The sequence below is a fragment of the Eptesicus fuscus genome, chromosome 21, assembly GCF_027574615.1.
Source record: "Eptesicus fuscus isolate TK198812 chromosome 21, DD_ASM_mEF_20220401, whole genome shotgun sequence".
NCBI classification, from domain to species: domain Eukaryota; kingdom Metazoa; phylum Chordata; class Mammalia; order Chiroptera; family Vespertilionidae; genus Eptesicus; species Eptesicus fuscus.
The window spans coordinates 44,080,305-44,090,870 of NC_072493.1; the positions used below are offsets into that span (position 1 = coordinate 44,080,305).

General features: G+C 66.3%; 1 protein-coding gene across 1 annotated transcript; it reads left to right on the plus strand.

Moving 5' to 3' along the window:
* The first annotated feature begins 6,263 nt into the window (after nt 1-6,263).
* CLEC11A (C-type lectin domain containing 11A) lies at nt 6,264-8,641 on the plus strand. Its single transcript, XM_008154320.3, has 4 exons — nt 6,264-6,611; nt 6,851-7,037; nt 7,357-7,548; nt 7,977-8,641. Exons 1-4 carry the CDS (start codon nt 6,465-6,467, stop codon nt 8,420-8,422), a joined length of 972 nt encoding a protein of 323 aa, XP_008152542.1. The 5' UTR covers nt 6,264-6,464; the 3' UTR covers nt 8,423-8,641.
* The last annotated feature ends 1,925 nt before the right edge of the window (nt 8,642-10,566 follow it).

The following is a 10,566-nucleotide window of genomic DNA, read 5'->3' on the forward strand; positions in this document are numbered from 1 at the left end:
CTGCCAGCACAGGTCTCCTTCCCTGCCCTTGGCCCTGCTCGCAGCCCCCGCCCCTCCTGCGCCCCACTTTGCCGCTGGGTCAGCGTGCTGGTGTCCCAGAAACCGCAGAATCACCGCGGGAGCTACTGGCCCACTTTGCCAGGCCACGGCACATGCAGCTAAAATTAGCCGAGGACAGACAGGTGGACGGCCCACCGGCACCCTGCCCTCCTGGCCCCAGCCTGGCCCCTCACCCGAGGCCTCCCACCCTCTCCCTGGTGCGGGGGTGGGGAGAGATGGGGGGGGATGGGGCTGAGATGTAGTAAGGGAAACTGGGAGGTGTCCTGAGCCCGGGGCAGCGGGAGCAGGAGGCCACGTGGTGCCCGGTGAGGGTGGAGCTGGTGACTTCAGTGAAGCGTGGCTGCCAACGTGTGCTGGGGACCCGATGTCCCAGGGGCCCCCGGATGGGGTGCCGTGGGGCGGAGCATCATGCATGGGGTGTCCCAGAGGGAACCGCAGGAGGTGGCCTGTGCAGGTTGTTGGGGGCATGTGAAGAGGGTGTGTGGGGGGCTGGGGAGGCGGCCCTGGGAGGGCTGTCCAGGGGGCAGCGGTGCGGTGGCCTGTGTCAGTGGGGGGAGGGGGTGGCTGAAGATGACTTGTGGGCGTGTTTGAGAACTGGCGATGCAGGGTGGGTGGCCTGGCACCGGTGGCCCCACTCTGAGGGAGACGGGGGCTGGGAGGGATGAGTGGGGTGAGGGTCGGGGACCGGGGTGGGGTCCCCTCCCGATCCCTACTGTTCTCCAGTGAGGCAGCCTTAGGGAAGTGGGTCCCCCGTGGGGTCCGCCTGGCCAATCTTCTCCCCCACTCCTACCCCAGCACCGGAAACCAGAATGTCTGGTCTGGTCCCTCCCCCCCACACCAGGCCCAGCTCCTGCACCGTTGCCATGGAGATGGGAAGCAGTGGAGGGTACTGCTGACTTTGGGGGAGTGGGGATGGGCTGGGGGGGTTGGGGAGGGAAGGCACAATGTTGTGTGCGCGAGGAGACTTCCAAGAGCTGTGGGCGAGCCAGCAGCACCGCCGGCCAACCACTCCCCCACGCGAGCTCCGGCCCGTGCGGCCCCCGCCCCGCCAGGTACCGGGCGGCGCGGCCCCACCTCGCCCTGGCGGAACCCCCACGGAACCCCGCGGATCCCCGGCGTCCCCCTCTCCGCGCGACTCCACCCCTGCACCTCCCAACAGGGGGGGCCCGCGGCCACTCCCCCTCGGCTGACCCTGGCTGACCTCCAGCCTCCCCCGGGCACCAGGAGGGTGGCCGCGGGGACGCAGGCGGAGCTGGCCCGGCCGCCGCGCGCGCGGGCGCGGCCCCCAACCCCGGGCCACGCCGGCCCCTCCCCCTGCGGCCCGAAGGAGGGAGCGGGCACACTCCGCCGGGGCGGCATGAATCAAACGCGCGGCGGCTAAGAATAGCTGGCACGCAGCTGGCACCGAGACGGGCTGGGACTCGGCGCGGGGGGATGGAGAGAGGGGGCGCCCCGGAGGCTGCCCGGCCGGGGTCGGGGCCGGCGGGGAGGCCGGCAGGGGACCCGGGAGAAGGGAAGGAGGCGGAGGGAGGCGGGAGAGGGAGCGGGTCTGGGGCCGAGGAGCCCGCGGGGGAGAGCCCGGCGGGAGGGGGGGCGGGGGACCCGGCAGCGGGACTCGGGGGCGGGAGCCGAGGGGGCGCGCCGGCCGGTGGAAAAGGGAGAGGCAGGCGGCGGGCGGGGAAGGGGAGCTGGCGAGGGGGGTGGAGTGGCTCGGAGGGGCCGGAAGGAGAAGCAGAAACTAGAAGGGGGTCGAAGGGGGCGGAGGAGGCCGAAGCCAGACCCTCGCTGCGGGGGGTGGGCGCGGGGTGACCCGGGGGAGGGGCCCGCGCGGCGGCGGCGGCGGCGGGAGAGCGCCCGGGCGCGGGTGGCGGGTGGGCGAGGCGGGGGAGTGGCCGGGCCGGGCCAGAGGGTTCTCGGGCCCGGGAGGGGGCTCGGGCCGGGGGTTCGGCTGGCGGGGGATGGGGGCGCATCCTCCCATCAAGTCGGCGATCTGGGACGGGGCACCCGGGACCCGGGCGTAACCCAATTTGGCGTCGCCCGGGGCAACGGTCCCCTCCGGCCCCCACCCCCCACCCCCCACCGCACGCCGGGGCCCGGAGCCCGACGCGCGGCCAAGGACGTCCGGGCGCCCCCGCCCCCTCCTGCATCCCCAGCCCCGCGGCGCCCCCGAACCCCCGGCTTCTCGGCCCTCTTACCTGCCTGGCGGGGCTGCTGAGTCCCGGTCGGCGGCGCCCGCAGCCCCTCCCCCCTCCCCCCCCCCCCCACCCCCCCGGAGACGGAGGACCCTCAGGCCATGCCCCACCGCCCCGGAGGGCGAGCGGGCCGGGACGGGGGCGGGCGGGGGCCGGGGGGAGGGCGGGGGGGCCGAGGACCTCACCCCCGCCCGCGGACCGGGCCAGGCCAGCCGCAGAGCGTCCCCTTTCAGCCGCGGCCGCCGCGCCCCTCCCGGCTAGCCCGCCCCCGGCTCGGTCCGGCCGCTCCGGGCGCCGCGGCCCCGCCGGCTCTTCCTCCTCCTCCTCCTCAGGCCGCCGCCGCCGCCCGCTCCGAGCCTCCTCTGTCTCCCTTCTCGCTCTCTCGCTCTCGCTGTCTCTCCCTCACCCGGTCTCTCTCTCGGTCTCCCTCCCTCTTTCCCTCCCTCCGCCCTCTCCCCTCCCTCCGGGAGCCGGCAGAGGAGACATCGCCCCTCCCCGCGCCCCCAAACCTCGCCCATCCCCCCCCCCAACGCCGGCTCCGCCCCCACCCCCTCCCCTCCCCCACCACTCCTCTTCGCCACCAGATCCCGAACCCGGACTCCACCCCTGCTGGCCCCCAAACCCCGACCGGGGGGCCCCGCCCCCCTAGCGGTACCCCCTCCGCCCTCACACCCCAGGACCACCCCTTCCCAGAGCCCCGCCCACCCTCTCTACACACAGTAGGGCGCAATCAATCTTTGTTGCTGAACTCGACACCCTCCAATTGGATTCTGAGAGCTACAGGCTCCCGTGCTGCCCCCGCTAACGCGCACACACCCCTTCTCCCAAGACACAGGTGCACAGGGGCGCTGGCTGGCCCTGCAGGTGCAGAATCCGCACAGGCACACCCTCTGCAGGGCGTGCGCGGAGCACCTACCTGAGTGTGCGGTCCCACAAACGCGCTCAGCACGCGTGACATGCCCGTAGCACCCCTGTGCACCAGGCAGCACAGCACGCACTAAGGCACCCCACACACCGCAGGCACCCAGTGGGCACGCTCAGGTCTCCAACTCACACGCACCCCCGAAGCAGACACACACTGGAGGGAGCTGTGTGCATGCGCCCCCATCACACCCACCCACCTCCTCCCGCGCCTTCCACCACCCAGGTGTGCACACGCCCATTCAGATGCGGGCAAGGGCCAGGGGGGCCACCGCTGTCCTGCGTGATGAATGCTGACAGTTCGTGAGCTCTTCCTGTGTGCGCGGGGCTCTGGTCTGGATTTACTCACGGACTTCTCCCCGTTTTCCAGAGGGGGAAATTGAGGTTCAGAGAGGCCAAGCCACTTACTTACCCAAGGTCACCCAGGAGGTGCCAGGGAGCAGGGACAGGTGGTGGGCTCAGAGGCTCCCGGTCTTCACTCCGCGGGGGTTCACTGTGGGGAACACATTGGTTGCACAGTCCCTCTCACCGCTCAGCTGGCTGGTGCCCCGGAGGCACCCACAGTCAGGGCAGGTCCCACAGGGCTTCCAGGAAACCGCCTCCCTAGCCCAGCCTTCGACCCTTCTCCCGGCTCCAACAGCATCCCCCGGATGCCTCCGGAGGCACCTCCAGCTGCAGGCTCCGGGTGCCTCTGTTGGAGCTGGAGCAGGTGCCAGCCCAGCTCTGGTGCACACCCACCCAGCGACCCAGGTGGTGAGCAGCTGGGCCCTGGGAGAGAACAGCTGCCCGCGGCCCGCGTCGGTGCCATCAGTGAGAGAGGCTGTGCAGCCGTCGACAGTGTGACAGTGTGACAGTGTGCAAGGCCTCTCCCGGTCTGTGCGTCACGCCTGGAGGCCTGTGGCTGCTACTGAGGGGTCCTTAGCACCCTCTGAGGTGGCAGCAGCCTGCCCAAGGTCACGCCGCCCTCTGCTTTCTTGGAAGAGGGAAGCCTGGGCGCACTGATGTCCAAGGCCCCTCCTGGGGCTCCCGGCAGCCGAGGGCAGGTGCCCTGCTCTTGCTTAGGGCCAGGAGCCTTGGCCAGCTGCCTCCATGCTGGTGGCCTCCGGCAGGCTGCTGTCCCCTCTCTGAGCCTCGGCCTCCTCCCTGGAAGAGAGGGCCCTGGCCTCCCTGGCTGCTGAGCTCCATGCTTGCTGGCACCACCGGCCTGGCCAGATCTGGGAAAGCCCTGCATGAGTCACGAGCCTGGCATGGAGTGGGCATGGCATGGCCTCTTGCTTCTCTTGCCTGTGCATCCTCTCTCCCTCTGCCCTCACCACCTCACCCACCCTGGCTGCCCCGACCCTCCCCGGCGCCCCTCTGCCTCTGCCTCAGGAACACAGGGTGCCATCGGAGCACAACAGTTGGCCAAGTGACCGTGCCGTGAATGGCTACTTCCTTTCTCACTCAGCAACTGATGGGACACCTACTATGTGCTAGGTTGGCCCTGCTCTAGCTCTGGGGATCCAGCAATAAATAAGGACCCCTGCCTTCATTGGCAGGAGACAGACGACAAACAAACAAACAAACAAACAAACAAGACAACGCCAGTTTTGAGTATACTGAGGAGATAAAAGGGGGTGTTTTTTAAAAAATATATATATTTTTATTGATTTCATTGATTTCAGAGAGGAAGGAAGAGGGAGAGAGAGAGAGAAACATCAATGATGAGAGAGAATCATTGATCGGCTGCCTCCTGCACACCTCCCACTGGGGATTGAGCCTGCAACCCGGGCATGTGCCCTCGACCAGAATCGAACCTGGGACCCTTCCTTCAGTCCGCAGGCCGACGCTCTATCCACCGAGCCAAGCCGGCCAGGGCAAAAGGGGGTGTTTTAATAAAGTAATTTGCAGAAGCGACGCTTCTTTAGATAAAAAGGCAGGCCTCTCTGGGGAAGGCCTCTGGGGGCTGAGATTTCGGGAATGAGCAGGGGCTGGGCCACAGAACCTTATTCTAGAAGGATGAAGAGACCGGTGCTAAAGCTATGAGGTGGGAAGGAGCTCAGCATTCAGGAAGTAGCCAAGAGGCTACCCACACTCCCGTGTGGCTGGATCCTAGGGGGCAGGGGCGTGGGGGTGATGAGCCTGCAGAACAGCAAAGGACCCGCCCTTCCCGGCCCCCTGCAGGGCAGGCCAGACCCTCGCCGAGGGCAGGGTTTGGCTTCTCCTCCGCCGATGATGGGAAGCTGGGGGAGCAGGGGAGTGGGGAGTGACACCGTCTGATTTACAGTTTGGAAGCATTGCTCTGGCTGCGGCAAGCAGCACGGATTGGAGGGGCTCGGGAGGAAGGAGGGGGAGAGCAGGAGGAGGCGATGCAGTGGTCCAGGCTGGAGATGAACCTCGCTGACTGCTCAGAGCTCTGTGTGCATCCAGCCCTGCACCTGTCTGCCCCACCTCCCGGAGAAAGCATCCTCGACCCCCACTCACCCCTCCTCCTCCCTCCCCTCTGCCCTGGCCCCTCACCCAGCGGGAGGGTCTGTCTGGAGTCCCCAGTCACGAAGGGCCTGGTCTGCAGGCCTCCAGGAAAACATATGGCAAATGAATCCCAGAGGCCGGCCTCCTGGGGCTGCACACACAACCACACGCATGCTCTTCGTATGTGTCCCACACACTCACTTGCATCTTGGGGCAAGAGCGTGGAGGGTGGGATGGGAGACCTGGGGCAGAAGGCGCCCTAGAGCCTGAAAAGGGTGGGAAAGCCTCTTCCAGCAGTGTAATGACAACCTTGGAGAGATCCTGCAGTCTCCTCCCCCCCCCCGCCCCCCCCTCGCCCCCGCCGTGAGGAGTGGCCAGGGACAGAGGGGGGCAGGGTCCCGGCCCAACAACCCCCTGAGGGGGTTTCTGGGGAGAGGCTGTGTCTGCGGGATCCCTGGGAGAGCCAGCCCCGTGTTCTTCCTGCCCATCAGAGCATTTGGCCGGGGCAGAAGGAAAGAACAGGGCGGAGTGAGCTCTGGAAAGTGGGAAGAGGGCGGTGTGAGGGGAGACCCAGGGCGGGATCCAGGCTTTGGAACGTTGGAGGTTTCCGGCCACAGAGGCAGGGCCTCAGGGGAGCCAAGAGAGGCGGGGAGAGACTCACATCGAGGAACTGAGACCAAGAACAGAGACAGGAGTTGGGAGGAGAGGCACCAGGGAGGAGCTGGGAGAGGTGGGGACCGGGGGCTCGTGATCTGCACACACTCCAGTCCCCAGAGACCACCCCGCCCCCACTCCTGAGAGACATCTGTCCACAGCCTTGGGTGCTGCGAGCCCACCCTGATGCAGGCAGCCTGGCTCCTTGGGGCCCTGGTGGTCCCCCAGCTCCTGGGTTTCAGCCACGGGGCTCGGGGAGCCGAGAGGGAGTGGGAGGGGGGCTGGGGAGGCGCCCAGGAGGAGGAGCGGGAGAGGGAGGCCCTGATGCTGAAGGTGAGTTGGGGAGTGGCTGGGGGGGGGGGGGTGACCACGATCACCATGGCCTTGGGAGGGGCTGTTGCAGATCAGGGGACTGGGCCAGCGGGAGGGATGGGAGAGGTCCAGAGGATGGGGGTGATGGCCTCACAGAAGGGACTGTGAGCCAGATTACAGCTGGAGAGGGGGTGGTTGGAGCATCTGGGGAGTCAGCATGGGGCGACGGGCTGTCCCTGACCATCCCTTCCCGGCCTCAGCATTTACAGGAGGCCCTGGGGCTGCCCACTGCGAGGGGGGACGACAATCTGGAGGGGACCCCTGAAGACAAAGAGGCCTGGGAGGCCGAGGAGGGCCAGCAGGGGGAGGAGGAAGAAGAAGCAACGCCAATCCCCTCCTCCAGCCCCAGCCCCTCTCCCACCCCGGAGGACGCCATCACTTACATCCGTGAGTTACCATTAGGTCTGCCCTGCGCGCCAGGCCTCCGCCACCATTTTCACCAAAACGAACTGTCCGCTCGCTCCCGGGGGAACCTTTCAATTGCTCACGGCCCAGCCCGTCCCGCCCACAACCCTGTGAGCTCTGGGTCCCGGCTTTGCCTCCCCAAAAGCCCGGGGCCACCGACCTTCCAGGATTCCCGTGTCCCCCAACTCCCATCCCACAAACTCGGCCCCCAGAGGCCATAGGTCCCTGTCCCCCCAGGTCCTCCGCTCCCCTGATTCCGCCCCCAGGGTCCCCAGCCAACGTGCGCCCTGTCCGTACGCAGTGGGCCGCCTGGCCGGCCTAGACACAGGCCTGCACCAGCTGCACGTCCGTCTGCACGTGTTGGACACCCGCGTGGTCGAGCTGACCAAGGGGCTGCGGCAGCTGCGGGAGGCGGTGGGCGACACCCGCGACGCCGTGCAAGTCCTGCAGGAGGCGCAGAGCCGCGCGGAGCGCGAGCACGGCCGCTTGGAGGGTGAGTCCGCACGGTGGTGCGGGGCGGGGCAAGCGGGGCGATCCGGGCCTGGCGGGGAACTGGTGGGAGGAGAGGGCCCGGAGAGGTCTGGGGCGAGGGGGTTCCTTGAAACTTGGGGGTGTTGGCTGATGGGGAGGTTAGAGTAGCGGGGAGGGGGAATGCCGGGAGCAGGCGGGAGGTGGGGGAGAAACACTCCACACCACGCGGTAGAGCCGACCCCACTCTGCACGCGCCACGCCCCCTACTGTCCGGTCCCTACAGTATCGCCCCGCCCCCGGCGGCCTTGACTCCGCCCCCTTGCTGGCTCTTGACCCCGCCTCCTCCCTGACCGACCGCCGAGTCTCTGACCCCACCTTGTCCACGCCCCTGGAGGATGTGACCCCGCCCCCTCCACGCCCACCGAGGACCTGACCCCGCCCCTCCCGCAGGCTGCCTGAAGGGGCTGCGCCTGGGCCACAAGTGCTTCCTGCTCTCGCGCGACTTCGAGGCGCAGGCGGCGGCGCAGGCGCGGTGCGTGGCGCGGGGCGGGAGCCTCGCGCAGCCGGCGGACCGCCAGCAGATGGAGGCGCTCACTCGCTACCTGCGCGGGGCGCTGGCTCCCTACAACTGGCCCGTGTGGCTGGGCGTGCACGACCGGCGCGCTGAGGGCCTTTACCTCTTCGAGAACGGCCAGCGCGTGACCTTCTTCGCCTGGCACCGCGCGCCCGGCCCCGAGCCCGGCAGCGAGCCCAGCGCCGCGCCGCACCCGCTCAGCCCCAACCAGCCCAACGGCGGCGCGCTCGAGAACTGCGTGGCGCAGGCCTCGGACGACGGCTCCTGGTGGGACCACGACTGCGAGCGGCGCCTCTACTACGTCTGCGAGTTCCCCTTCTAGCGGGGCCGGTCCCCCCCTCTCCATTCCATCCCGCAACCCGCCCTTTGCCAGGGCCGCGCACCCAGCGAGAACGCCCTTCCCTCCCTCCCACCCTGCCGGGCTGGGCGATCCCGGAGGCGGGGGCTCCTGCGGGGCCGGGACCCCTTCCTTGCCTGTGTTTTTCCTGGGAGCGCCGAGCACCAGGCGAGGTCCGGCGACAATAAAGCCTTGTGGAGTCTGACTTGAGCGGGCAGTGGAAGAAGCACTTTTGGCCTTTCCCTCGCCGCGTGGCAGGCCGGGAAAGGCAAGAACCTGGCCTTGGGGTGCCTGTCCCGTTCCTCCTTTACGGGTGTTATTTGAACCCCAGAATCATCAGATGAGACCACTGATGCATGTGGACACACGGCCCTCCATTCCTGCACACAGATGTCAAGAATACATAAGTGCACACACTAACACCTTCACCCCCATAATGCCCCGCTCAGGGCCTCTGGGACCCGGGGCCTGTCAATCATCGTCCCAGGTCTTGGTCCTGATCAGAGAAAACCTGGGAATCGCAAAGGAGCGAAAGGCTCTGACAAGTCTTGTGAGAAAGACCTCGTTTAATTTTGTTTAGTGTGTCTCAAGCTTGTCTCAGCAGATGGCTCCTGGGGCACCGCCCCACCCCCTTCTCCCACCCCAGGGGCCTCTGTTGAGACACAAACTTGAAGACCTACCCAGCCTGGAAGTGTAGTCTCCCTCCCAATGTTTCTTCCTCTACTCCCTGCCAGTCTCTTCCCTGCTCCGAGCCTCAGTTTCCTCATCTGAACATAGGCACAATCACCCCTACCTTGTATGGTTCTTGGGATGTTCAGGTGAGCCCAGGAAGTGAGTGAGTGAGCACTTGGGAAATGGTGGAACATGAGCCACGTGATCTCTCTCCTTCCCCACCATTTTTCATACCGTTATTCCCTGGGGCGGTGGGGACACCCAGAAGTCACCCCAGTGTCTTCCCTCAATACTGGCATCATGGTCCTGACTCTGACATTATCATAGAAACCAAGAGATCATTACATTTCTTCTTCCCTTCCCTCAGCTGTGGCACCAACCAGCCTAAAGTGTCACCATTGGGTCAACCAGTGACCGTCACCCCTGTCATTTCCAAAATGGGGGGAAGCACCACGCCCCCTCCAGATGAAGAATGAGAGGGGAGTGTGAGGGGGTGGCCTCTGGTCGGGAAGAAGTCAATCATGGGACTGAAGACCTTGCTCAAAATTCTTGCCCCTAAGCTTGTTTTCCAGGCTGGGCGGGGGGCGCAGCAGGATGGCATAGGCAACCAGAGGGTATACGAGGCAGACGTTGGGTTTCTGCCTTTGCTCAGGAGGGGTTCACCCTCATGGACTTGGCATTCTGGGCAGTAAGTGGATCGGGCAGTTTGTGGCTATACTTGCCTGGACTCTGGAGCCAGAAGGCCCAAGTTCTAGTCCTGCCTAGGACACTTCCTACTGGGCAAATGTGAGTGAGACTTCTCTCCCGACCCTGCACTGGTCAGCCAGACTGGGGGACCACTGTGGGGCAGGGCTGGGTATAAGCAACTCCATGCACCCAGCATACCCTGGCACATGGGAGCCCCTTGAATGAAGCCTCGAGGATGGCTGGGTGGGGCCAGGTTGGGGACCCTGAGACGAGTCGGATCTCCAACTGCTTCTCTTCCTTCCTGGCAAATCCCCCGGGCTCCCACAGGTCTGAGACTTTCCCCATCACACCCTCCATCTCTCTAGATGCCACTGTCTGGCAATGTCTGTCATACCAGCCTAGGAACAAAGAGCTGGGGCACACAGGTCCGAGGTGGTGAGTGGAAGGCATTTGTAAGGAGTTTTTACATCAGCTCAGCTCGCCTACATACAGCATTCTGGGTTTATTCCCGACTCAGCTCTGCCTATGGGCACCCTTACCCCCGCAGGCCTGCCAAGGGCCAGCTTTTGCCAGTGCCCCTCCCTGGCTCTCCACGAGGAGCACCTGCTCTGAGAGCCGGAGCCGCGGACCAGAGGAAGCCTCAGCAACTGATTAGAATAGAAACATTGATGGATCCAGGGAAGTGGTGGAGGAAGGGCGCAAGGCCTGAGATGATCCAGCCTGGAGCAGAACTAGCACTGGTAGCCGCAGGGACTTGTCCGGACTACAAA

Bases quoted from the DNA above. Each gene is read 5' to 3' on its own strand.
- CLEC11A (XM_008154320.3), top strand. From the start codon at position 6,465: ATGCAGGCAGCCTGGCTCCTTGGGGCCCTGGTGGTCCCCCAGCTCCTG. The intron at 6,612-6,850 runs GTGAGTTGGGGA...TCCCGGCCTCAG, and splicing joins GGGAGGCCCTGATGCTGAAG to CATTTACAGGAGGCCCTGGG. The intron at 7,038-7,356 runs GTGAGTTACCAT...GTCCGTACGCAG, and splicing joins GGACGCCATCACTTACATCC to TGGGCCGCCTGGCCGGCCTA.